The sequence below is a fragment of the Equus asinus genome, chromosome 4 (assembly GCF_041296235.1).
Source record: "Equus asinus isolate D_3611 breed Donkey chromosome 4, EquAss-T2T_v2, whole genome shotgun sequence".
NCBI lineage: Eukaryota > Metazoa > Chordata > Mammalia > Perissodactyla > Equidae > Equus > Equus asinus.
In genome coordinates this window covers 141,833,801-141,861,796 of record NC_091793.1, presented here as the reverse complement: position 1 = coordinate 141,861,796, position 27,996 = coordinate 141,833,801, and the positions used below count along the sequence as shown (strand labels likewise).

At 40.1% G+C, this 27,996-nt stretch overlaps 1 protein-coding gene across 5 annotated transcripts in view; it reads left to right on the top strand.

The window, feature by feature from the left end:
* Positions 1–27,996, top strand: part of PLEKHM3 (pleckstrin homology domain containing M3) — a 172,726-nt gene that overhangs the window by 117,396 nt on the left and 27,334 nt on the right. For all 5 annotated transcript variants that reach the window (XM_014836418.3, XM_014836419.3, XM_044768299.2 and 2 more), the window contains exon 7: positions 27,377–27,534. In XM_014836418.3, the coding sequence (XP_014691904.1) occupies positions 27,377–27,534 (158 nt within the window). The remainder of the gene's footprint in view (positions 1–27,376; positions 27,535–27,996) is intronic.

Here is a 27,996-nt window from a genome sequence, read left to right as displayed (position 1 = left end):
GTCATGAGGCTTCATCATGCACCCTGTGACCACAGGTGCTATCTTTCTCAATTCGTTTTACTCAGAGCTGTTCATGAACAGCAAGAACACCTTAACTGACATTAGAAACTCTGAATGTTACAAAGGGGATTCCTTCCTGGACAATTTGACGTTTATTTCACATCCTATTTCTACCATTATTACTGATCTTTTCTAGCTTAGATTGCGTCAATTTCTCCATCTCTGAGACAGATAATAATTTACCTTATATGACTGATAAAGAAACTAATAAAATACAGATTGAAATTTTATTGAAGTACATTAGCAAACTATTAAGTATAATAAAAATGCTTTTTCAAATGGCCTAGCAGAAATCACTGACACTGGCATTTAAAAATATATATATATTGAAAATAATAGTTGACTTGTTAGTAACCATACCCTTTAAAAGCAAAATTATAAAGCTAAGTGACAATAGCCCAATAGAAGAAGCAAAAAAGACAGTATGTAGCCATTGTGAGATAGAGCTGAACTCAGAAATCAGCGTGGTGGGTGGCACTACTAGTGACATTGCACTTGAGAAGGATGGTCTTTTCTATTATCAGGCCTTATAGCATGTTCTTAGTAGTAAATTACTTTGTATGTTAGTGTGCACAAATATATATGCAAATTTGTTATACACGGGAGGAAATGGTGTCCTTTTCATGATTTGAAAATTCCTGGTAACCCGTTTTATTTTAACACGTGCTTGTTGTGCTGCTGATATTACCTTGTGACAGGAATTATGAGTACTACAGCCAGTTTGGGATTCTTAAAGAAAATGAAAGAAAAACAAAGAGGACAAAGTAATAACCTGCGAATGGGGAAGGGCTGGGGTGGCAGGAGGAAGGGAGGAAGGCAGCTTGGCCAGGAGTGGCCTAGCAATGGGGGAGGAGAGGGAGCCGCTGCCTCAAGATATGTTATTTTTACTGTGGCTTCTTGCTTCTCTCCACCCCCACCTCTTCCAGTCTGAGCTGTGAGTACAGTTGACTTTTCACCGCAGAACTTGGCTAGGCCTCCTCGGGGACTTTCTCTTTCCCATCTTTCCATAAATTACAGGTTTGCACATGAGAGCAGAACAGATGATTCCCATTATCTTTTGGGTTGGGTTAGGATTTTTTTTTAAACCTCCTTCCCGTTCTTAAATGTGTATCCTCGTTCAGGAAGGTGGAGCTTTTGTTAACACAGTGGCCCATCCACCAGCAAATTGGTCCCCTCCTCCTTAATAGGATGGCTCTCACCTGGTTTCCTTGACCCCCCCTGACTGCGATGGCTTGCCTTGACCTTTAAGTGCTCCAAGGAAGTCATTGCTCCAGGAGAGCGGGCCTTGTCAGGGTTGTTCACCCATATCCCCAGCACCTGGAACAGCGCCCAGCAGGCTGCAGACTCCCCGTGAGTGTACAGGAAGATTTTGCTCCTTATTTTGGTGGTAAAGTGACTTTTCTAGGACACTGTTGTACTTTCATAAATGACCCATTCAGATGACTGTAATCAGACAGACTCGGAAGAGTTAATTTACCCCAGAGCATAGAGGCCATTTATAGGTAGGTGCAGAACTCACTGAAATCCAGAGCACTGTTGGCAATGAAGGTCTCTCGAGCTCCAATCCTGGGCACTCGTTTTGATTAGATACTGAGACCAGATGCAGACTCAGTAAAGGAAGGGGAAAGGAATTGACTGCATTGCATCTGAGCTTAATCTGCTCTTTTTGGTCTCTTAAAGTACTCAAGCTAAGGCTTCTAGAAGAAGTGAGTACTAAAGAAAAGGTGCAAAGGAAAATTAAAAGATGTGACCAAAGTCCGCTTCCAGGACCTGGAACATTCTACTGCTTGAGTGAAGGAATTTTCTTTTTTCTTTTTTTAATTTTTTGGAGATTGGCACCTGAGCTAACAACTGTTGTCAATCTTTTTTTTTTTTAAAGATCACCTGAGCTAACAACCTTTGCCAATCTTTCTTTTCTTTATTTTTTCCTGCTTTATCTCCCCAAATCCCCCCAGGACACAGTTGTATATCTTAGTTGCACGTCGTTTTAGTTGTGTTTTGTGGGATGCTGCCTCAACATGGCCTGACTAGCAGTGCCATGTCCGTGGCCAGGATCCGAAACCCTGGGCCGCTGCAGCGGAGCATGCGGACTTAACCGCTCGGCCACGGGGCTGGCCTCAGGAATTTTCAAAAAGTGTCCTTGATGGTGTGGGAGGAAGAAGAGAAATAGGAAAGGACAGATAAGATTTTTAAGAAAGAATAATGTTTGATGCAGAATTCAATAGAGAAGTGGAGAGACCTGCCTGAAAGAGCAAAGCAAATGAGGATGCTAATTTGGCCTAATCAGAAGAGAAGCAGCCCAGCAATGACAAGGTCCCTAGAGAAAAGGGAGGCAAGTTACGAGTGGGGGATCGTCACGGCAGAAGGGAGAAGCTGAAGTGCTCAACCTGAGATGCTGGGGGAAGGAACAGCCAAAGTTGAGCAGAAAGAAAGGGAAGGCAGTAGAGATGTTCCAAGAAGTAAGTTGTCGAGATAGAAGAGACTATCCTACAGTGAATGGACAGGGACCGAAGACAACAGGTATTTGTAAAATCCAGGTCCTTCTGAGTGAGTCCACCATCAAGATATACCCAGTATAGGGTCTAGCGATTGCCATAGATTTCCAATATGACCTTATCTTGTAGTTTAATAAACTACACATATACTTGTCACTATCTCTTGCCCTAACCTTGACCAAGATCTACTAAATTAATACCCTCTCTTTCTACTTGACTACCCTGGCAGCACTCTTGTTCTCTCTGTACTAAATATAGTTCCAAGGACAAAAGGGATGAGACACATGAAAGGCAGCAGCTTAGGATACGTTAATGTATGTCTTTCTTGTTCAGACTGACTAATCCATCTCAGGAGCCCCCTAGAACCACTGCTTTTTGATGTTAGCTTATTTACTTGATGATTTAGTGATGAGTGAGTCTCCCTTTTTGTTTTTCATAATATGAATTAAGTCATAGTGTGGTACCACTCTCAGGGTGAAAGCCTACGTTAATTCTGTTCTATTAGGGGACACTGATTCCATGATGAAAAGCCTAATACATTTGGATGGCATCGTTTACCTAAGTAGTGACTTTCAATTAAGATCCTGAAAGCCTTTCTCTGTGGTGTGACCTTGTTGTGTCAAAAAGGCATTGCGTACTCTGCCTTAAGGCAAAAATATATCATTCAGACTTGCTCTTGGGCCAAGAAAATGGAGCATGGAAGGAAAAAAACCAGAAGAACAATAAATTGCCTTAGATGCATATGTACTAAGTTATTCGTTTTAATTCAAATTAGCAAAGGAAATGTCTTTCTTATTCTGTGGGTAATATGTTCTTTCCAGAAATGTGTTACTATATTACTGTATGCCTAATATAGTGTAACGTAGCCCTTTAGTGCCCTAATTTGGTGCTCCTTAAAGTGTGGGATAATAACTAACATTTTTGAGCTCTTAATATGTCATTTACTCTTCTAAGAGCTTTACATGTAGCTACTCATTTGATCCTCACAACCAGCCTCTGAAGTGGGTATTGTTATCTCAGTTTCTTAGATGAAAACCTTAGGCAGAGAGGTAAATAACTTGCTCAGTCACCAGCTAGTACATGGAAAAGTCTCAGAATTTGAATTCAGACAGGCTGATTTAGCAATGCTCTTCATTACTATGCAAGGACACCTCTGATTCCATGGAATGTCTACCAAAACAGTAGTAGTTGGTGCAAGAGATGTGTTTAGACAGTACATGGACATAGCAGTAAATGACGTTTAATTACATAGTGAGAACATTATTCCCTTCAATTCCTTTCTGTCCTTGAGGTTTTAAATCAAAGAAAGTTTCATTCTGGTGCTGGTGTGACTTGAACCCCTACACCTGCTAATCTGCCCTTTCAACAGAGAGTTGGCTGCAGGCTCAGGGCCTTCCAGCACTTGTGTTTGATTTTGTGGCCAGGGATACTGGTTTTCCATTTATGGTATTCACATAGGCTTTCGTTTTTAAATAAATTGACTTAAGTAAATGAATGACTCAATTTAAATAGTCATTAAAGTAAGTAGTAACACAGGTGGAATGCAGCTATGACGATGTTTTCACACAGCTGAAGTTTGGGAAACATTGAATCTTCTATTTTGAAATTCACTTTAAAGCAATGGTTTTGGCAAACCTTGAGATTCCTTGTGCTCTTTATCAAAAGCTTCCTGACTTCTCTCTTTGGGTTGAGGACTCATCTGGGATGGAACTGTCACCGGGTCACACAGAAGGGAGAAAAGTAATACAATGTGGTGAATTTATAATAACACCACATATCGTCAGTTTAACATATTTCTTTTTCTGAAATCATACTGGGGCCGGCCCAGTGGCGCAGCGGTTAAGTTCGCGCGTTCCGCTTCTCGGTGGCTCGGGGTTCGCCAGTTTGGATCCCGGGTGCAGACATGGCACCACTTGGCAAAAGCCATGCTGTGGTAGGTGTCCCACATATAAAGCAGAGGAAGATGGGCATGGCTGTTAGCTCAGGACCAGTCTTCCTCAGCAAAAAGAGGAGGATTGGCAGTAGTTAGCTCAGGGCTGATCTTCCTCAAAAAAAAAAAAAAAAAACCCATGAAATCACACTGTTTCTACTTATTTGATGTTGAAAATTCCCTTACTTTCTTATGAAGTGATGGTGATGGTTGATGATAAGTTTTGTTTTGTTTTTAAAGTCCCTACTTGGCAAAAGTAAAAACAAAAAAAGTCTAAACTTTTTAAAAATTGTACTGATCCAGAAAACACAAAACTTGGGTGCCATTGCTCAGTCATGTCTGTGGGTGGTGTGACTCCTCTCAGGTGCAGCAGCCTTGAGTGCTTCAGGAAGGGCCATGTGGAGTCACACCAGTCTTTCTAAAGTGTATTTTATTCGGGGAAATTATCAAAGAGCTCTTGGTTGTGGGATTCCCTTGTCTATTCTCTAGGTCTATAGTTTTCCTACCAGGACTGCAATGCTAATTATCACTAAAATTATTTTTGAAAAATGAGATAACTCTGAAATAGCTAGCTATTGTGAGCAACCAATCCATTGGAATACTTACTCTTGCTAAGTTATGTTTATTTCATTTTCACTTCCAAAATGGAAATCTCAGAGCACGATCGAGAAGTACTTAAGTAGTCATGGTTTTTTTGTTTTTCTTTATTGTTGCTGCTGTTGTTTCTGGGACTCAGGAGGACAGAGAAGCTAAAAATCGTGGACATATTTAAGAAAATTTTAAAAGGTCATTCTCTTTCTGTTTCTTCATTTCTTGCTTTGACCAAGATATTATTATACATGAGATTGCAGAATTGATCTAGAAAGAGGCCATTTGGAGATGCAGAAAGATTTATAAAAAGGCGAGCAGGAAGCCCAAAATGCCCAATGTCAGGGAAACTATAGTTGGAAGGGTTAATTGTAGGGCCAAAGCACAGACAAGAAGCAAAGTTCAAAGACTCCAGCAAAATTTAAGGTGGTTTGTCAGGAGATGTCTGAGTTAGCCAGGGAAGATCTGGCAAGCTGCAGGCCAACATTGGCCAGCAAACCCAAAGCAAGAGGACCACTGCCATAGCCAGTGCTCCAAGGAAAAGAGGAGAGACTAGTCAGAGAGCTCTCTGCCTGAGACCTTCCCAAGCCCTGGCGCTCTGTAGACTCACCGGATGTTCCTGGGTTATGTGGGGCTTCTGTTTTACTACCTCTGAGACCTCTGAGTGGCTCTGTCCTCTACATGGCTTCCTTGTGCCTAAGGGGCTTTGTAGAGAGATGCAGGTTCTCATGTTCAGCTAGCCAGTGGCCTCCGTCTCAGCAGCAGATGTCAAGGGCTTATTTCTGGTCTGACCCTAAGCCCCATGTCCACATGGAGTCTTTCATGACCCAGCACCAGGGGACCTGCAGCAGGCCTATCAGACTAACATCATTTTTGTTTTCTTGGGAGTACCCATGACCCAGAGTGCCAGCAGGAAGCAGGCCAGACTGAAATATGTGGATTTAATATACTTAGTACATAGAGGAAGGGAAAGAGAAAATGATTTTCTATTAATAAAAATACATATATACCTCTTTCTTTGTTGAAAATGAGAAATGTATTACATGCTCGGAGAGTAACACTGCTTTGTAACTTACTTGGCACAGGATTCCTAGTAAGTGATTCCAGAGCCCTGAACTGGATAGTGTCAGTTGCTCAGGCTCTCTGTGAGTACAAGCAGCATCCATGGATGTAGTTACAAAGTCTTGTTTAAAATATATTTTAAAGTTTTTTTTGACTTTCATGTCAGCAAAATGTTGCCAACTTTTTCTATATACTAGATCTGGTCGTCTGAGACTAGAGAGAGTTTTGCTTCTTCCTTTCCTTTCTTTTTCTTGCCCAGTTTGTCCTGGCTAGAACCTCCAGTACAGTGTTGAGTACATGTGGTGAAAACAGACATCTTGTCTAGTTCCTGATCTTAAGGGTAAACATTCAATCTTTCAGCTTAATGTGCTGCTAACTGAGTTTTTCATCGAAAGCCTGTATCAGGCTGAAGAAGTCTGTTCTTTTCCTAGTTGCTGAGTGTTTTTATCACAGAGCGGTATGGGATTTGTCAGATGCTCTTCTTTCGTCAGTTGAGATAATCGCATGGTTTTTGTCCTGCATTCTGTTACGGTCTGCTACATTGATTTTCAGGTGTTAAGCCAACCTTGCATTCCTGGGATAAATCCCAGTTGGTCACAGTGTGTAATTCTTTTTGTATGTTACTAGGTTCAGTTGGCTAGTATTTTGTTGAGGGCATTTATATCATTTTCCAACTTTTCTATAGTTCTTATTTTCTGTAGTTTTTTTGTTTGCAGTGTTTACCAAATCAGTTGACTTTAACCCTTACATAATAAAATTAATCTCTTGTGCCCGTGTTAGTTGATTGCTAACTCAGATGACTGCCGTTTGCTTCATTCCAGCACTATTTCCTTGGCTTATAGTTGCTCTATACACCGTACATGCACTTATCACCAAAATGCTCAGTACTCAAAACATAAAGAAGTTTTTAAAACTTTTCACTGCTATCTTCTTATACTCAAGTGGGACTAGTTCACATTTGCCAGTAATTTAAGGAGTAACTGTGGAAACCTGAACTCACTGGCACCTTATTTCCGATGTGTTTGGATAATGCAGTGATAATGCAGTACAGTTTACCAGTCATGCCCTGGGACTGGCTGGGCCACACCTTCATCTAACTGTGATGGTGGGGGCTGAGAAGAAGAACTTCATCTCTGGACTCTGATGTTTGGGCTCATAGTCCCTGATAGCCAGATCTAAGGCCACAGAAGAGAGCTTTCTGGGATTCTTTCCATCTTGTATTGTGCCTGCCGTGGTTTTGGACAGCATAGTCACAAAACAAAACTCACACCTCATCTTCCCCTTTCAGCCTCTTTCTTTGGGAGAAGGGAGACAGAACACCTAGCTGAGCACATGGTCCCAAAGCCTTGCCAACTGTTGGTAAAGTCACTTTGTGGAGCCTCCCGAGGTTAGAGTGTAGGGTTCAGTATGACTAGGTTTGTTGAGCAGGTGTCACAGGTAACAAGACATAGGCTAGATCTGCCTTCCAGTCAGAACTAACCACATCAGTGGAAGATGATTTTTGTCATTTGATTAGAATTGTAGGATTGGCCGACTCGCATTCTGAGAACTCAGGCCTTTTATAACTGTTTTCAGAGAGAGAGAAAGAAAAGAAAACAAGAGAACAACGCTGACCCTGGTCTAAAGCCAGGCTCCTGTCACTATGCAATAAAGAGAAAATCCCAAGTAGCCCTTGCATAAGCAGGCTGGTGGTTTCTAAGGCTGCTGTGCCCCAAACGACTCAAGTATGTTACTGGCATTTGGCACTGCTTCCTATGTTTTGCTCTCCTTAAATTTCTCTCTAAAAGAGTTTGACTTGAGAGGCAGAACCACTGAAAAATGCAGTTTAATCATAGAACTGTGAAAGGCTGAGCCCAGAGTTAACCCCAGGATGCCCTGTTAAACTGGAACTGTGAACCAGGCTTATTTCCAGGGGTGCCAGAAAGCCTAAGAGTCGGCGGAAGGGAAGGAAAAGAGAGAGGCAAAGGAAAGAAGATGAGGAGGCCAAACCAGCCCTGGGATAGCACCACCATACACCCTCACTGGGCTGTGAGACTCCGTGATTGACACTGTACAGGGACGAGAAGGGGAAGGGAGACTGAAGGCAGAACCCCAAGCCAAGGAGAGTCAGAGGACTTGGGGGTGGTACAGGCTCCCCTACCTCAGGCTGTCACAGGACAGAACACGAAACTTCCAAGAGCCTCTTGGCCCCAATTCACTTCTTAAAAGTTGTGTCTTTTCTGGACTGTAAAAATATGCTCATTGCAGAGAATTTGAGCAGTACAGTGACTGAAGAGAAGATAGCCATCAGACAGCATGGCAGAGAGGCTCAGATCCCAGCTGTTGGTGGACCTGATGAGTTTGAGTCCCAGGTCAGTGTTCAGTGTCCTCGTCTGTAGCACAGGTGGTAATCCCTGCAGTGGAGATGCGAGGGTTAAGTGAGACCATAGGCCTGGCCGAGTGAGCTGCTGCTACTGCTGCTGCTATTATTGCTGTTAACCCACCACCGCAGTTAACACTAGATGCACGCCCGGTGGGTTCTTTCTGTGCCTGTGTGAGTGTAAAACGCGGCTCATTCTTTACAACATGTGAATTTTTATCTTGCTTTTCTTCACTTATTAAATAATCTTCAGAAGCACCAGCTCTTCTGAATTCCTGTATAAGATCCCGTCTCTTTTCCTTTTTATTGGACATCTAGGGGTTTCCAATTTTGTATTATTATAAATAATACTATGATATACATCCTTGTGCAAAATCATTTAGTTTCTGCTTATTTAAGATAAATTCAGAAGAGGAAGAGCTATAACAGAGGGTTTGAACTTCTTAAAAGCTCTGGATACCATTTACTATGCAAATCCAAACCCACCAACAGTATGAGTAGTTCTCCCTTCAGATCACTGGAACATTAGCCATATTCATTTAAAAAACACAAATCTTTGGTGATCGTTTGACTTTGCATATCTTTTTTTTATTATTTGTGAAGCTAAACATTTTTTATGTGTTTATTACTACTTCTATTTTTTATGAATTGTTTGGATCACACCTTCTGCCCATTTGGGGGCAGGCTATTTTTTCAGTTTATATGAGTTCCTTATATGTTAGGCTATCATCACTTTTGTGTGATGTTTTCCCTAGTTTTGTTGTTTGCCCTTTGATTTTAGATGATGTTTTTGATAAACACAAGTTTTCAACTCGTCTATGTTCAGGTCTGTCCGTTTTTCCCTTGTGTGATTTTTTCCGTGGCTTTGTAGCCTGCAAAGCCTTTGCCCATGCTCAGATCAGATCAATAATAATTTGCATTTTCTTGTCTTTTAATTGTTTATTTTATACATTTAATAATTTAATAGATTTCTGGGGTTTATTTTTCTTTGTAGTATGAAGTGAGGATATAGCTTGATGTTTTTCCCCAAATGGTTAAGCATTCATTCAGCTTCGTTTTTTAGTAATCCATCCTTTCCATGCTGACTTTTGATTCCATATTCATCATAATCTAATCACATGTGTGTCCTGGGGTCTGTTTCTGTGCAATCACTTCTGTTTCCTCAATAGCAATTCCAATGCCAATACCAGTTATTTGAATTTTATTATATATTCTGATGTCTGGTAGCACAAATACATCCTCATATTCTTGTTTTACAAAATTGTAAAACAATTACTTATGCCTGCCCTTTTATTCTTCCAGATCAACTTTGAAATCACCTTGTCAACCTAGTTTACTTTTTATTTTAATAATTGTGCTGATTCTGAGTTGGATCTTCGTACTTTTTTTTAATAATGAGAATTTTTAGCTTGGGACTTGAAAAGAAACAATGTAGTTTAAATTTATGTAAGAATAACAAGAATTAAGTAACTTATTTTATAATCTAAAGTCCAAGTATGATTGGCTGCTCACAACCAAATGCTGCCAGAACTCTTCAGGAGGCAGCTGTGGAGCCAGCCACTTCCTGTCAGGCTGTGAGACTGAGGTACAGAAGGAGCTGGACAAGTACCCAGTGTTCAAATGATGCAGTATTTTTTTATTCTACATAATCAACAGTAATGCTGGTTATTCCAATAATAAAATGCTTTTCAAGATCAGTTCAAAAATTGCCCCCTGTGGCCTTTATGGCTGCCCACAGAATTCGTCCTCCATTGTCCTCCTGTTTGGAGAACGGCTAGCTCATCTCTCAGGAATTCTGCATGTCTAGGAGCTCACAAATCGAATCCCGGAGAGGCTCTGCTCCAGGATGTGTGGTGTTTAATTGGCAGTACCTTCTCCATCTGCCCTCTGCATCCATGCTATTAGACTCCATAACCCATCTAGTCAAAGACTTGCCATTTTGTTTGGACAAAGTTACCATTTAAATATTTGGGGCCTGCAGTAGGAATATTGCAGAAATATTCAGTTTTGGCTTTTTTAATGCAAAGATTGAATGTATTTAGAAAGGCCTAGAGTAAAAATGGAGCAAAAGCATTCCTCCTTAACAAGTGATCTATTTATACCTGTGGATGGCCGTGGTCAACTGGTGGCTAGAGTCAAAAATGCCTTAGAAACTAGATGACATTTGGGCCAGGATTGAGACCATGTGACTTGGGAGGAATTGTGAAGGAGTAAGAAGGACCAACCACCGAAATCAGACAGACCTGACTTCAGACTCCAGCTTTGATGCATTAGTTCTCTGACCATGAGAGAACCAAGTCACTTTATCTTTTATGTCTCAGTTTACTTATCAGTAAAATGAGTATAATACTACTTATTTTGGGCAGTCGAAGTAAGAATTAGAAATAAATACAGAAAGCATCCAGAAGTCACACATGATAGCAATAAATGGTAATTGTTAAGATCCAGACTTTTTCAGGCAATGATGAGTAGGCAGGCATTGTGAGAAGAGGAGATGGAGGCAGGGTGGATAAAAACTAGAAGCAAATGTGGAAGGGCAGGCTGTACCTAGCTTGTGGGAAGACCTTGTAGGGCATGCTAGACAGTTGAGACATCCTATAGGGGCTAAAGAGGCTTCAGGGAGTTTTCAATAAAGATATACCAGCTCTAGGGATGTACTGAAGTATAGTGGTTAGCACTTGGCCTCTGGGAGTCCAGCTTTCTACTCTACACAACCTTGAGCAAACAACTTAAGCCTTCTAAGCCTTAATTTGATCACCTATAAATCAGTAATGATAAAAATACTGACCTTTCAGGGCTTTTGTGGGTAATTATTATTATTATTATTATTTATTTAATGCTCACTGTGTGCCTGCCAATGTTCTAAGTGCTTGGCTTGTATTATCTTAAAAGAGATAATGAATTAAAGGCTTATGGCAGTGACTGGCGTGCATTAAACAGTCACTCACTGCTGTGGGGTGGTATAGCAGCTGATGTCATTATTTCTATTGTTCAGTCAAATCTCTATTTTAATAAGATCCTTTTGGTGTTGGCATAAAGAGTGGGTTGGGATGGTTGGGACTGGAGGCCAAGAGAGCAGATAGGACAATAGTAGTTCACACACGTGTTTAAAAACCTATTGAGTTGTATACTTAAGATCTGTGCACTTTACCTTATATATATTATATCGCAATTAAAAATGTATATAATAAAAGAGATAACCAGTGAAACCTCTTCTCCCAGTTTTCATAAGCTACTCTACAACTGCTTGGAGTTTCAATCAGCTGAGCTCTCTTCACTAAAATAAATAATGAATGAATGAATGAGTAAATAAATAAATAAAAAGGACTGTGAGGGAACTAAGTAAAGTCCTTTTTCAGTTAAGGAAGGACAGTGAGCTTAAGGAAAACAGAAATCTCTGCAACTCACACACAACTCTGACATAGTTGATGGTTCTCCCAATGCCAGAGCTACCCACAGTGGCAAGTGACTCTAAGTGAGCATCCTCTCTCTCCTCCGGCCTGGTGGTACAGAGATGCTAGCACAGAGAAAGGCAGGCCATGGGGTGGCATGAGGAAGGATGTCAGGTGCTGGACCAGATCACAGCCTGCCCTCAGCCTCTGGAAAACTGAGCTGTTTCCTGGGCTTCCTTTCTTAGGACACTTTTCCATTTAGATTTTACCCAGCCTCTGAATGTGTCACAGCTGGACATGCTATCCAAAATGCTTTTCTCTTTGAACCTAATCTTATCTTTGAATGTCCTCCTGTTGTAAAACCATGGCTTTCATTTCTTTCTTAAGGCCAAGTTAAGTACATTGCCTTTTCCTTGGATTGACACCAAAGTAAATGGTAAAAATGTTCAGATTAGGTAACATGCTTCCCCTGCACAGTGCCCTGGGTGATGTGAAATTGTGATCTCTGAATATCTGGGAAATGGATTAAAAAAAATCTGATACCAATACTGTTTCTCCTCCTGTTGATTACAAAAACACAATCTAGGGGCCAGCCCCATGGCCGAATGGTTAAGTTCGCACGCTCCGCTTTGGCAGCCTGGGGTTTCGCCGTTTCAGGTCCTGGGCATGGACCTAACACCACTCATCTCATCAGGCCATGCTGAGACAGTGTCCCATATAGCAGAACTAGAAGGACCTACAACTAGAATATACAACTATGCACTGGGGGGTTTGGGGAGAAGAAGAAGAGAAAAAAAGAACATTGGCAACATATGTTAGCTCAGGGCCAATATTTAAAAAAAAAACCCACAATCTAAAACTATTGGAATTTTAGGACCAACCAGGTGATCAAGATGAGAGGATGAGGCTGGTGAAGGTAGGCCATTTCTGATAGGGCAGGAAGGAGAAAGCCCTGGCGGAGCAGAGCTAGAAAAGGGCATTTAAAACACTTAAGTGAGATTTGTAGAAAATGCAATATGCATCCTAACTGCTTGCTTACTTACTAACTCCCAGTGAGGTATTTAAAGAGATAAGATTAACTGTCTAGAAGTCAGTGATAATTATGTACACAAAACCGACCTTAAATTGCCTGGTATTAGATAGGGCTATTGACACTCTGCATGTCTTATAATTGAATGGGGCAATGTTACCTTCCAAAACCTAAAAACCCCATAAGTCAGGGAACATTCTGATTAGGCAGACAGGTCTCCTTGGATACGAGCATCGAGTCTGATGCAGTCATGACAGGTTCACTGATAGGCAATTTTCAAGAACTTTTGTGAAAATAAGCATGTTATTGGAGGCAAGTGACACACAGGTCATATAAGAGGAAGAAAGGAAGGTTTTCCGAATTTTTATAATGCTTACATATATGCATATGCAAATTACATTTATATATTTCTAAAGCCATGCTTTGTAGAACTGTCATTTTTTTAAACAATTTAAACATTTATAATAAAGTGGCAATTCATATTCATTACTTAAATATCAAAAAATACAGAATTTTTCTTGAAAGTATGAAAAGGTTTATTACTTACATAATTGAGGTCTCTGTGATGCACAGAGCAGTCTCAAGCAGGTCCAGAATGGCTGCAGAGAGCAAGGGAAGCCGGCTGCTTGGGGCTTTTATTGTGGTTAGGGCTGGGCCTGGGTGAGGGTCCCACAGGAAGGCAGGAGTTGGAGTTGGGTGGTGTGAAGCTCCAGCAGGTGCTAAAGCAGGAGCATTTGGGCTTCCTTGTCAGCTTGCCCAGGTGTAGGGCACAGAAAGGCAAGCAGGCAGCTTAAAAGCTGTTTGCAGTCAAACATCAAAACAGTTTAACTCTTTGGTACAAATATCATGCACACAAACAGCAGTATCTTCTTCCAATGTTACCACCCAAATTTTTCTTGAAATTTTTCTTTCCTCTCTTCTTACTTCCCCTTTTTTAGTTTTAAGAAGTTACCGTCTTTGTCTGGATCTCTGATAGATTTTTTTTTTAAAGAGGTATAATTGACTAACACTTATTAGTTTCAGGTGTACAACATAATAATTCGATATTTGTATATATTGTGAAATGATCGCTAAAGTCTAGTTAATATCCATCACCATAGTTACAAAATTTTTTCTTGAAATGAGAACTTTTAAGATCTATTCTCTTAGCAACTTGCAAATATTCAATACAGTATCATTAACTATGGTCACCATGCTGTATATTACATCCCCAGGACTTATTTTACAACTGGAAGTTTGTATTCTTTGACACCTTACACCCATTTCCCCTCACATATCCCCTCCACCACCACCTCCCTCACCCCCCACCTCTGGCAACCACCAGTCTGTTCCCTGTATCTATGAGCCCAGGGTTTGTTTTGTTTTATTTTGTTTTTAGTTTCCACATATAAGTTAGATCATACAGTATTTGTCTTTCTTTGTCTTATTTCACTTAGCATAATGCCCTCAAGGTCCATCCATGTTGTTGCAAATGGCAAGATTTTCTCCTTTTGGGGCCGGCCCGGTGGCCGAGTGGTTAAGTTCACACACTCCGCTGCAGCGGCCCAGGGTTTCACTGGTTCAGATCCCAGGCGCGGACATGGCACCGTTCATCAGGCCACGCTGAGACAGCGTCCCGCATGCCACAACTAGAAGGCCCTGCAACTAAGATATACAACTATGTACCAGGGGGGATTTGGGGAGATAAAGCAGGAAAAAAAAAAAAAAGATTGGCCAACACTTGTTAGCTCAGGTGCCAATCTTTAAAAAAAAAAAAAAGATTTTCTTCTTTTTTATGGCTGAATTAGATTCCATTGTACATGTACATAGATACTACATCTTCTTTGTCCATTCATCCATCAACAAACACGTTTCTGTTGAAAATAATTCTGCAATGAACATGAGGGTGCAGATATTTTTTCAAGTTAGTGTTATCGTTTTCTTCAAATAAATACCCAGAAGTGGAATTGCTGGATCATGTGGCAGTCCTGCTTTTAATTTTTTGAGGAACCTCCATATGGTGTTCTTCAGTGGCTGCACCAATTTACATTCCCACCAACAGTGCACAAGGGTTCCCTTTTCTCCACATCCTCGCCAGCACTTATCTCTTGTCTTTTTGATAAAAGCCATTCTAGCAGGTGTGAGGTAGTATCTCACTGTAGTTTTGATTTGCATTTCCCTGATGATTAGTGATGTAGAGCATCTTTTTGTGTACCTGTTGACCACCTGTATGTCTTCTTTGGAAAAATGTCCATTCAGATCCCCTACCCATTTTTAAATTGAATTACCTGGGAGTTTTTTTGCTAATGAGTCGTATGAGTTCTTTGTATATTTTGGATATTAACCCCTTATCACATGTATGATTTGCAAGTATTTTCTTGCATTCAGTAAGTTGCCTTTTCATTTTGTTGGTGATTTACTTTGCTGTGCAGAAGCTTTTTAGTTTGATGTAGTCCCACTTGTTTATTTTGGCTTTTGTTGCCTTTGCTTTTGGTGTCAAATCCAAAAAATTATCACTAAAACCAATGTCAAGGAGCTTACTGCTTATGTTTTCTTCTGAGTTTTATGTTTTCATGTCTTACATTCAAGTCTTTAATCCATTTTGAGTTAATTTTTGTGTATGGTATAAGGTAGTGGTCTAGTTTCATTCTTTTGCATGTGGCTGTCTGGTTTTCCCAACACCATTTGTTGAAGACACTCTCCATTTCCTGTTGTATACTCTTGGCTCCTTTGTCATAAATTATTTGACCATATATTTGTGGGTTTATTTCTGGGCTCTCTATTCTGTTCCACTGATCTGTGTGTCTGTTTTTATGCCAGTACCATATGGCTTTGACTATTATATCTTCATAATATAATTTGAAATCTGGGAGCATGATGCCTCCAGCTTTGTTCTTCTTTCTCAAGATTGCTTTGGCTATTCGGAGTCTTTTGTGGTTCCATACGAATTTTAGGATTGTTTGTTCTATTTTTATAAAAAATGGCATTGGAATTTTGATAGGGATTGCATTGAGTCTGCAGACTGCTTTGTGTAGTGTGGACATCTTAACAATGTTAATTCTTCCAATCAATCCATGAGCATGGAACATCTTTCCATTTCTTTGTGTCGTCTTCAGTTTCTTTCATCAGTGTCTTATAGTTTTCAGTGAACAGGTCTTTCACCTCCTTGGTTAAATTGATTCCAGGTATTTTATGCTTTTTGATGCAATTGTAAGTGGGATTGTTTTCTTAATTTCTTTTTCTGACAGTTCACTGCATAATTCTGTTTTTAAAGTCTGCACTTCTCTGCCCCACACCCCGCTTTGCAGAGGTAGCTTTTATTAATTATAGCCAGCCTGTCTTCTTCCAGACATTTCTACATATTTACAAATGTTAATTAATTATTTATTTTTTGCAAGTGGGATCAAACTATACTACCTTTCTGTATCTTGCCTTTTGCACTTAACAGTATATTGTGGATATTTGGGCACATGTACACATTCACTGCACATAAAAGTTTGCCTTGTTCTTCCATCACAGTAGAGTTACCTTAATTCTTAACTGTGCAGTTTTTTCTGTGAGGACCAGTATTGCAGTGAGCAGCCTCATACATTTCTTAGTGCACTCACCTGAAGGTATCTGTAGCATAAAATCATTAACATGAGGCTGCCAGGCCAAAGGGGACGCATGCTTTGTAGTTGGATAATGTTGCCACTTGGCTTCTGAAAAGGTGGAACCAGTTTATACTTCCATGTAGTGTCTTGAGAATGCCTGTTTTCCTACACCCACATTAACTTTCTATATTAACGATAGTTTTAATCCTCACCAGGTTGATAAATAAAATAACTTCACACTATTATTTTATTTATTATTTTGTATTTTTTTCCGTTCTAAGTAAGGTTGAGCATTTCTTTTATGTGTTATTGGCCATTTGTAGTTTTTGTGAATTGCCTGTTTATTTCATTAACCTGTATTTAAATTATATTGTTGGACTTTTTCTTACTAATTTGAAAGAGCTCTTTATATGTTAAAGAAATTGGCACTTTTATCATATAAATAGGAAATATTTTTCCCAATTTTTTGTCATATGACTTTGTAAGTGGTATTTTGATTGTACTAATTTTTTATTTTTATATATGCAGATTTATCACTCTTATGTGGTTTCCAAGATGATAAAATATTTACCCCATGTAAATGTTTTTCTAACATTTCTCTCTAATACCTTTTTCTAGTTTTAAAAATATTTTTATGGTTTTCATTTTATATTTAAATATTCAATTTATCTGGAATTACATTTTTTTATGAAATGAGTTAAAGATTCAGCTTTATTTTTTCCCATGCTGGCTAACCAGTTGCCCCAACATTAATTATTAAGTAATTTATCCTTCCCCACTTTCCTTGAATACTAAATTCCCATATGCCACACATGTTTGAATCCGTGTCCTGGGTAGACAGATGTCCAACATACAGACACCACAAACAGCAGATAATATTCTTGAAAGACAAGACGTGTGAAATCCTAATCAGTACTTTGTGGTGAGTGTGGTTCACTACTTGTTGATGCCTTGAGGCAAAGAGTGAAAATTACTGACGATCTTGAGACTATGGCGTGCAAGCGAATGGAGCGCTCGTCTCAGTTTACGTGCAGGGTTGTTTCCCTCATCAGTGACCCAGCAACTCATGAGATCTCAACCTTCTAGCCAGGAACTCACTTTAGTTTCTCATGTAATCTTAGGCACTGCTGGTCTCATAAAAGCTGTTAAGTAATAACAGTGTGGAGCACTTACATGGTGCTTTTCATCCCTGAGTGCTATCTAAACATTAACTAATTAAATGCGTTGATGAAAGGAAGGGATTTGCAGAGGTCTTCAGGAAAACTGGTATCTGGTTGCACACCTGTGAGGGGATGATTCCTGAAAAGCATTAACTCCCTCTTTGAATGGCACTTAGCAAGAGGAGGAATAAAAAGCTGACGACATTATTTCGCTTCTTTTGAAAATTTCCTTGGGTATCTTCTAATTAGTCTGGTTAAACTCACCTTTTATCTGTCTCCCCAGATATCCCCTTTCTACGTTCCTGGGGGCATTCAACAAGCTTCTTTTGATGTTTTCCCTGTTGGTTCATCACAAAATCATAGAATCTTCAAACTAAGAGGGATCTGTATTGATCATCTAATTCTAAATGACTTCGTCCAATCACTTTATTTTGTAGCTGAGGAAACTGAGGCATGGAGAGGTTTAGCAACTCACAGAAAAGGTCCTACAGCTTACTGGGGCCTTAACTGGGAACAGAAGCCAAGGTTCCTCACTCCCCTTCAGCTCTCAGGCAGCTTTGTCCTTTGTTTCTTTTTGTGAGCATCCAATTGCCTTTCTCTATTTTTCCACCTTTTTTCTTTCTGCTTCCTTCCTTCTCCCACCTCTCCTTTCTGTCTTTACTCTCTGCCTTTCTCTCTCCTGTCCCTACTGATCAGGTAATGGGGCTTGTATTCCTCCTCTGTTTCTCTCTCTCTTTACACATGGGGTATTCTGTTGTTTTTCTGTTCAGATGTCTCACACTGGCGTCTCCTCAAGTCCTCTCTGAAAAACCGTATTTCCTCACTTCTCCCACATACTGGGAGTTACTTTGATTTGTTCTGTTTTTTCCAGCTGTGGTTGCTTCTCCCTGTAATAAAGTTACTTCTCTTGGCTTGGTAAATAGCCTGCAGTTTAAGTTGATGTTAAGTCCATTTTTGTCAAAGAATTTTGTGTTATTTTAATTAATGAGTTTCAGTTCATCAATAATATATTAATATAGTTCAACCAGTAATAAAACACTATTCAAAATCATACTCCATTTTCGGAAAATTACACAAGATGTGACCATTTAAAAGAATTTTCATACAAGGACTGAATATGTTGAATAATAAAACTTTCCTTGAGGCAAAGGCAGATCGGGTTCAGATCAAAGGTGGTTGTAAACCTGGACCAGTCCAGACTGTGCATCTTGCTTCCATGCGGGGCTGAGTCAGTTCTAGAAATCCTCCATTTCCACGGTGGATCAGTAGGTGTCTGGTGAGCTCAGACGTCTCAGGCTGAACCAAACACTGAGGCTGCACTCTGACCCCAGAGGCCCTCAGAGAGGCCCCTTCTAGATTGGTAAAGAGAGCTTAAGAGGGAGAGTCGGGGCCTGTCACTGAACAGCTGGGTGACCTTGGGCGGCTCACAGCACCTGCCTGGGCCTCCATTTTCTCCTGTGTTAAGTAAGAATGCTGAGTCAGCAAGACCGTTAGGGCCTTTCCTTATTTACTGTTTAATAGTGTCTTAACCAGGAACTAGTGCCGAAGTGAAGAGTAGAGACCCAAATCAGATTTATTTCTGGCATGTAACTAATTAACTCAATGGACAAGTTAAATTATGCTGACCACACCATGGGAATTTTCTGGAACTGTCTCAATTTAAAATATTTTCATCTATTTTCCCCATCAATAATACACATGTGCTTATATTAGACTATGCAGCTTTTTTGGGGGCTCAGAATAGTTGGACCACATAATTGTACTTGCTCTTTGCAAATGCTTCCACTGAAGTTCCATGAGATTGTGGCCTGACTAGGCCATACCCCTAGAGGTGCTTTACGTGGTGCAGAAAAACTGTCTGAAGTAGGCCCTATTCATATGTTTTTGAGTAAGAAATTTGTGTTCTTGGGTTCATCTTTGCCATTCAGCTACTGAAGAAAATTGAAATTGAAATTTCTTTCTCCTTTATTCGCTAAGACTTTGTTTCCAGCAAGAAGCAAAATCTAATTTGATAGAAATGATGTAATTTGATAGGAAAATGTAAATCTTACCCAATTAGATCAAGCCAGAATAAATTATTACATAATTTCCGAACTCTAAGTAAAAGCTGTCACCTTTGGGAGAGGATCAGATAGGAGCTAATGGTGACATCACAGTCCACCCTCACTGACGTGCTCGATTAGCCAGATCTCAGCTGCCTCAGAGCAGTCCTGTGATGGAGGAACAGGTGGGAGCAGCTCATCAGAGGAGGCACAGTTTTCTGTTTACATACAGACAGCCCAGCATTGAGCCATGATGAGGAGCTCAAGGCTTAATTATGGGAAAATAGGGTTTTTAACAAACTTGTTTGAAATAGGAAAATCCCCTCTACTTTTTATTTTCTCTTTGCTTTTTATATCTATTTTTAAGAAAAATAATATGGTGGTATGCTGTTTGTTTTCTCTTTTTAAGGATTTATGATTAAGGGGAATAAAGTTTAGAATTGAATGAAGATTCAGAATATTCTCACTGTGTGTTAGGGTTTTCAAACTTGAGCAGAATCCACAGGCTGTGTTTTCCTAACTTTCCATGAACTCACCTGGCCTAGTTCACTAGACTTTAGTGTACTCACCTGTTAATGCTGAGAAATGGCACTCAGAAAGAAAGTAGTGCAACCTTTGATGGTCCTCTGGCCAAGGAAATGCAAACTAAATTATATTGGAAATCATTTTACAGTGTGTGACAGTTTTGATTCTCCCATTTCCTCCAGCTAGCTTATTCCTAGTGAGTGAGTGGCGGGTGGCTTTGTTTAAGGTGAATGGGTCTTTTGGTTGGACTTTCAGAGGAGGGGCCATTTGTCAAGTGCGGCAGCCCGCTTCATCAGAGTCTTCCCAGCAGTTGTCCAGAATCTGGATGTGACTCAGTGGCTGAGGAATGCTTGTACTGAGACAGAAGGAACTGCACAAATCAGGGGGAGGAATTAACCAACGCATAAAGAGATCCATTGAGTAAGAGCTTTTTCTCTCTTTTTTCTTGTCCAAGTTGTTGGTGCTCTGTCCCTCTCCCCCTGTAGATTTTGAATTTTGTGGTGGTGCCAAGGAGTGAAGGTAACAGGCATAAAAGAACCATTTGTGTCCTTTTCCCAATCCCACAGATCCCTATGGGCTACAGGCCTTGAACATGACACTGCAATTTCCTGGTGCCACACATGAGTAATGAGCAGCTGTTTCTGAAACTGTGGTTTGGAGAAGGCAGCACTAGGTTATTTTTTAAGTTAATTGTAATTTTTGATTGGTCTGCAAGAAAGTAAATCAAATAAAGTCTGTTGTCTTAGTCTGCAAGAAAGCCATAGGCCTCAGATTCCAGTGTTGACCATCTTGACCAGAATAGAAGAGGGAAAATGCATATCCCTGAGCTGTAAGTTGAACCCAGCAGCTCTCTCGGGCTGCTGTCACTCAAGAAGGGTAAGCATATTTGGTATGTTTGTCAGCTAGCTGGATCATGGAAAGCGATAGTTGACAGTTCTTTGAGTTTTGGGAGTACCTGACATGATAGAGTGAAAAGAATTTGTAGAGAGACTGCAAAAGTGAAAAGTAGCAAAATCCGGAAGAAGATATCAGCTTGATATTGCATTTTGCCCTTATGCACGATGGAAGGACACATAGTTTTAGTTACAAATGGAAGAATGCAGTAGTCTTTGAACACCCAGTTGGTATATTACCTCTGAGTCGTATATGCACTCTCCTGAAGTAAATAAATCAGACAAGCACCTTACTTAGTACAAGAAATTAAGTTTAATGGAAAACAGAAACAAACTCTTTCAGCCTGTTTTGGACATCTGCCTTTTCTCAAGGAGATAGGGCAATTTGGTGTATGGAAAAGATGAAGAAAGTTGAGTGTAGCGCGTGAGGAGATGGGGGAAGAGTTAAATGTGTTTTCTGCTAATTACTTTGTCGTGATTTTGTTCACATAGACAGGCACTTTGGAGAAAGTAAATGGAGGGATAAGTGAACCTCGTCTCAGAGGTCTGTTTCTCCATCACTTGTGACGTATCCAAAGGACCACCTGGTTGGCCAAAACCACCAGCCTTCTAGGGCTAAAGATGAATGGGGTGGCCTTGTGACTGTTGATGGATTGTTATAAACTTATATTAACCTGTGACTAACTTAATTACAAGTAGGAAAAAAGTATGAAAGACAATTTCCAACCTTGCTCTTTCCACTCTGCCCCACTGCTTCCCAGTACCCAAAGACAACCAAGTTCTGGGGGAGTATCAGAAGCTCTGTAATGTCAGCCTCTCTGGGGGACTCCCTAATGAATCAAACTACTGCACACCAGGAAAATGCACCCAACTTGTCAAGAAGCAAAAATTTTACCACCATTAGATTTTTTTTAACAAGCTAGTGGCTATTATTATTATTTTTTTTTTTTGAGGAAGATTAGCCCTGAGCTAACATCTGCTGCCAATCTTCCTCTTTTTGCTGAGGAAGACTGGCCCTGAGCTGACATCCATGCCCATCTCTATATGTGGGACGCCTGCCGCAGCATGGCTTGCCAAGCAGTGCCATGTCCACACCCGGGATCCGAACCAGCCAACCCTAGGCCGCCAAAGCAGAACATGCGCACTTAACTGCTGCACCATCGGGCAGCCCCCTGGCTAGTATATTTTTATTTATTTTTTTTTTTTGAGGAAGATTAGCCCCAAGCTAACATCTGCCACCAATCCTCCTCTTTTTGCTGAGGAAGACTGGCCCTGAGCCAACATCCATGCCCATCTTCCTCCACTTTATATGTGTGATGCCCGCCACAGCATGGCTTGACAAGCGGTGGGCAGGTCCGCATCTGGGATCTGAACCAGCAAACACCAGGCTGCTGAAGTGAAACATGCGAACTTAACTGCTGTGCCACCAGGCTGGCCTAGGCTAGTATTATTAAGGAAGTACTTTTGTGGTTTACTTTGCCCTAGTCAGTCCTGGCTTGCTCTCAGTGATATTGGAAGCCCCTGGATCAACTCTAGCCTGGATACAGTTTGTAGGACTATTCCCCATTCTGGGCCCTGTTGGGACTGCTGCCAGTTCAGGAGGCTCTCCAGTTTAGGGTTGACACAGCAGAGTTCTCGTGTCTGGCAACCCTCAGCCTCTTTGCTTGTTGGCTAGCTTGTTGGTCATTTGACTTTCTCTTGCCCAGAATCATTTTCCAGGTCCACTGACATCCTGACAGCTCTTTTCTACTCTTCGTTCTCAGTTGGAACCTGAGTAGGCGCCTCGGGCTTTGGTTTTCTTTGAGGCCACCATCTTCCTGGTGTTTGTGGAATATGGCTCTGACCTTAAGCTCCCACCAAGAAGGCTAGGAAGTGGGAGTGAAAGTTGCAAGACTGTTGGGGGCAGGAGGAGATGGTAGGATGCAGGACATTTGATTTCTTTTTAAGCAATTATCCAAAGTAAAGATATATCTGGTTTTTAAAAAGAACCCTAGGAGATGTCACACCTGAAGCCTACTTTTTATATTGGTAAAACCTTTAGACCAGAAGGCAGAAGAGCTAGATTCCGTTCCCAGTGCTGCTAGTAGTTATATTCAAAGACAAGATTTAAACTTCCTAAATATACCTTTACCCTTAGGAAGTTGTAAGTATAAAGTTTTCCTTTCTATAATATTAAAGAAGTGTTTGTAAATTCTGAAATAAACTTATAGAATATTACCTCACATTTCTAGAGGAAAAGTTTCCAGCAGCTTCAGCCCTTTAGAACATGAACCTAGGTTGACAAATAGGAAGAGCAATTAATCAGGTGTAAAGAAGCAGAAAGAGTTCCTGAGTAGCTGAGCTGCCACCAAATCCATGTGCTCTTTCTGCTCCTCCCTAAACCGCAGAGTGGAGTGGCTGAAAATGTTTGAGACACAAAGGTAGCCCTAAGATATGACTGCTGCGGCCAAGGAAAGAGACAAGAAAGCATCTTTGGTCAGTCAGCAAGAACTCAGGTGGCTGGCAGAGAGAGGATATTTAGGACAAGTATGAGACTCAGTCTTTGCCTTCAAGCAATTTACATTCTTTTAGGTTGCTCCATATAAAATCCCGTTTTATAGGTAGTATCACCATTTTTATATGTTCAATCTGCAGTGGGATAAGTGAAACAATCACATGTTAAATAGTTGCAAAGACTACAAAACAGCATCAATTTCTATGTTAAATTGTATGGTGTAAAAGTAAGTTATATGAAGCACAAGAGATCTATGACAGCTAAAGTAGCCAAAGATGGGTTTCCAGATGAAGCCATAATAGATCTGAGCCATGAAGCCTAGGAGAAATTTAAATAAGGGTTAAGAAGAGAAGTGAAACTCCAGATAGAGGAAATGACATGGTGAAGGCCCAGGAGCCAGAGTAAACATGTTCTACTCAGGGAAAAGTTCCTCACAACAGAAAATACATATTAACACATGGAAAATGAGTTTGGGTAGATAGTGTGGAGTCAGCTTATGCAAACACCTGTACACCAGGCAAAATGTAAGCTCCAGTTTTATCTGGTTCACTCTTGTGTCGAGTATCTGGGATGTGATAACTCAATATAATTTTATGAAATGAATGAGTGAAGAGTCTTTGTTAATGATAAAATAAGAACTCACCAAAGGTTTGAAGGAAGACGTGATACACGAAGAAAGTGATGTCTTAAACTGTAGTATATATTCTGGATGGATCAAAGGAAATAGACTGTCATCCAAAAATAAAACTAGAAGATTATTTCATTAATCTAGAGAGGGATGATAAAAGCCTGGGGTAGGATGAGAAAACGAGACTTACACTAGAAACATTTAAAAGAGAATCAACATGAACTTTGAAAACATTATGCTAAGTGAAAGAAGCCAATTACAAAAGACCACATATTGTACGATTCTGTTTACATGAAATATCCAGAATAGGTAAGTCTATAGAGACAGAAAGTAGACTATTGGTTGCCTAGGCCTTGGGCGACGGGTTAAAGGGAAAAGGGGAGTGACTACTAATGGGTATGGGAATTTTGGGGAGAGTTGATGAAATGTTCTAAAATTCATTGTGGTGGTGGTACACAACTCTGTGGGCAAACAAAAAATGGTTCAACTATAGGCTTTAACTAGGTTAATTACATGGTATGTGAGTTATATGTCAATAGAGCTGTTATTTAAAAAGAGAGAAAGGGAATCAATAAAACGTAGTACATGATGAGCGATGTGTATTTGATGGAGAAAATACGCCACTCACTATAGACACCATAATATCCAGTTTGAGTCTCCTTGAAATAACAAGAATGTCCACTAACACCATTACTATTTAATATTGTTTTAGGAGCACTGGACAATGCAATAAGATATGAAACATGAACAGAGATGTAACACTAGAAAGGAAGGGACCAGGTTATTACTTTCAGAAAAACCAAAAGAATTACTTAAAAATGATTAGCATTCATGAAAATTCAGTAATATAGTCATATGTAAGATGTACACAAATGTCAGTATATTCTAATATACCAGCAATAGCTAATAAGAAAAAGTATTGTATAAAAGTTTAACCTTAAAAAAATCTAAATAGGAACAAAGGAAAAAACCAAATTTTTATTAAGCAATAATAAATGAAGATTTAATAAAATGAAGATATAGATCAGGTTCTTTGATAGGGAAACTAAATATTGTAAAGGTATTAATCCCCAAATTAATTTTTAAAAGCTTATTAAAATCCCTAGATTGGAGTAAATATACATTGCTGACAGTATAAATTTGGTGAAATATTTCAAAACGTTCATACCCTTTGTCCCAAGGAAATCTTCTAGATAGAGAAAAACCTTGATTCACAAGATGTCCAGTCTCCTCCAAATCCTGGATGATGATTCTCATGTCTCCCTTAAGGCCTTCTTTTCTCATCCTCAGTTCCTGCAAATAACCTTTACTTACTTGGTTTCCAGACTGTCCTATATCCTGATGTTTGCCCATAAATGGACTAGAGTTTGTTAGTGCCTCTCTTAAAATGTGTCATTAGCCTTGGTTGTTTAGGGAAGGGTGAAATAAGTAAAGCCAAACTCAGCTGAAGTCTTGTTATCACAGTTTAAAAAGAACCTAAGACACGCTGGAGAGTGTTTCCTGGTGGTCAGGTATATGATGTGGTCGTGATTATTTCTTAGAAAGTGGGTATCATGTTGATATTAGGAGCATACTTTACTGGGGTGTATCGGAGTTAATGGTCCGTGAGAAAACATAAATAAAAGGAGGTCTGTCTATGGCTTCCTGAAGGTCATGGAGAGAAGAGTAAGTCAGAGAAGGGTGGGCAGTGTGCCTGCTTGACTCAAAAGACAGCCAGCATAATTTCTACTGCCTTTATTAGGAAAAAAATCCACTCTTATAAAGTAGTAAACCTGATTTTTCTGTTCACTTTCTGCATCTTAATGCAAAAATAATACACGTTGTTTTAAAAAATGCAAAAAACAACTATATACAAAGTGAAAGACTTGCTTCTCCAACCTGCTCCCTTCTTTAGAGTAGTCACTATTGTGCTCATTTTTAAAGCATCGTGGATTGTTCTGTGCTGTTTAAAAAGCATGTTAGTTTCTATCTCTTATATTACATGTGGCTTCATTTTTTGCAAAATACATAATTACGTTCCTTGTACTCTTATTTTTGTATTCAGTTACTTTTTACTCATGTTGGCACTGTAATTTCTCTTTAGGTATGATTTACTACATTTCCTTCAGATGTTTTTATGTGAAATTGTCATTTTAACTATGTATTCCTTTGAAAGTATCCAGCTATTTCCAATTATTTCCAGCTATTTCCAAATTAAATTTCATCTTCATTTTTTTCTTATATCAAAATCAGCATGCATATGCATGTGCATTAATGAGAGGGAAATAAAGGCAGATTTTATCTTGTTAGTGTATGAGGCCCATGCAGTATTAGTTAAGTGAGGAGGGATCTGACTGACTATAGGTTCCAAACTTATGGATGTTGGCAGGCCAACAGGTGAGGTACTTATGGGAGGCAGGAGATGCAAGACACTAGGGCTTCGTGGGGACACCTGTCAGCTAGAGAGCTCCTGCTCACTGGGATAACAGTGCCTACCCAAAATCAGGATCATAAACATGTTGGAATTCAGGCCTGGTTTTGCTAGCTCTAATGATTTTTCAAAAGAAGCCAAAAATCTGTATTGTTATGTGAACTCTCCCCTTTATTAAATTGGCTCATTTTTTTAAACATTAAGAGATTTTAAAAAAATCTTCACGCTGAATGCTGCCTTCAGATAGTCAAATTGAAACCTCTTTATATTATTGTGCTTATCAGCCACAGAAGAAAACTATTTTTCCACATTTGTTATATGTTCTTGGGGAAGAAGGTAAAAATCTATCCTGTTAAACTTTTCAGAGAAAAGGTATTATTGAACTGGTATTTACCCTGTATGTTTTCAGTCTGCTTTGGGAAATCCACCACACTGTAACCGTGAAGTTGGTGTTTGAAAGCAGGGTTCCCCACTTGTTGGTCCTCAGTCCCCTTCACCACACTACAAAGAAGGAGGAATACAAAGAAGTTTCAGCGTCTTCATTTTCCAGCCTCCAGTGGTTTAAACCAGAGAGTTCTTTTGGAGCAAAAATACTGTCTTTTCTTTCTCAGAGTTGCTGAGAATTATAATTAGAGGTTTTCCTGTTGTGTAAAGGAAGGGAATTCCAGTCCTCCTGTATCTCCAAGACTTCCGTTCTCAATGAATTTGCTTCCCTGTCCCATTTCTCTTTCTGCAGGTGATAGAGGGAAAGCTGGCTCCATTCTTGGGCAAGGTCATTAAATTTGCCGCCTCCCACGTGTACAGCTGCAGTCTCTGTAGCCAGAAGGGGTTCATCTGTGAGATCTGTAACAACGGAGAGATCCTCTACCCTTTTGAGGATATTTCAACAAGCAGGTACAGAATATCTTGCTTAGAGAAGCATACCTGAACATGTCTCGTGCGGTTTCATTGGCCAGATCAGGCCGGCTTTTAGTCCAGTGCTTATCTCTCTCTTCCCGTGTCAGATTTCCCTTATTCTTGGGGACTCTTTAGCCTTTGGTTTCCTGTGCTTATTTCCAACTCTTCCCTCAACACCTTTATCCAGAATAAGATAACAGTGTTGCAAAGAAGCATCAGTTTATTCTGCCTTATTGGGTAACACAGAGTGTTCAGATGCATCTTTAGGATGAAGATTGGGAGGAAGAATCCTCACAAGCCTTTCAGGGCCAAGTGATGGGCAGTGGGAAGTCGCAGTCCCAGAAGAAGGCCAAGACTGATGGACCAAGGACTAACACTAATGGACACTGGGGAACAGCTGTCTGCCTCACCATCTGCTCTTCTCCACAGATCACTGCAGTGTAGTGATGAAAGTTTTAG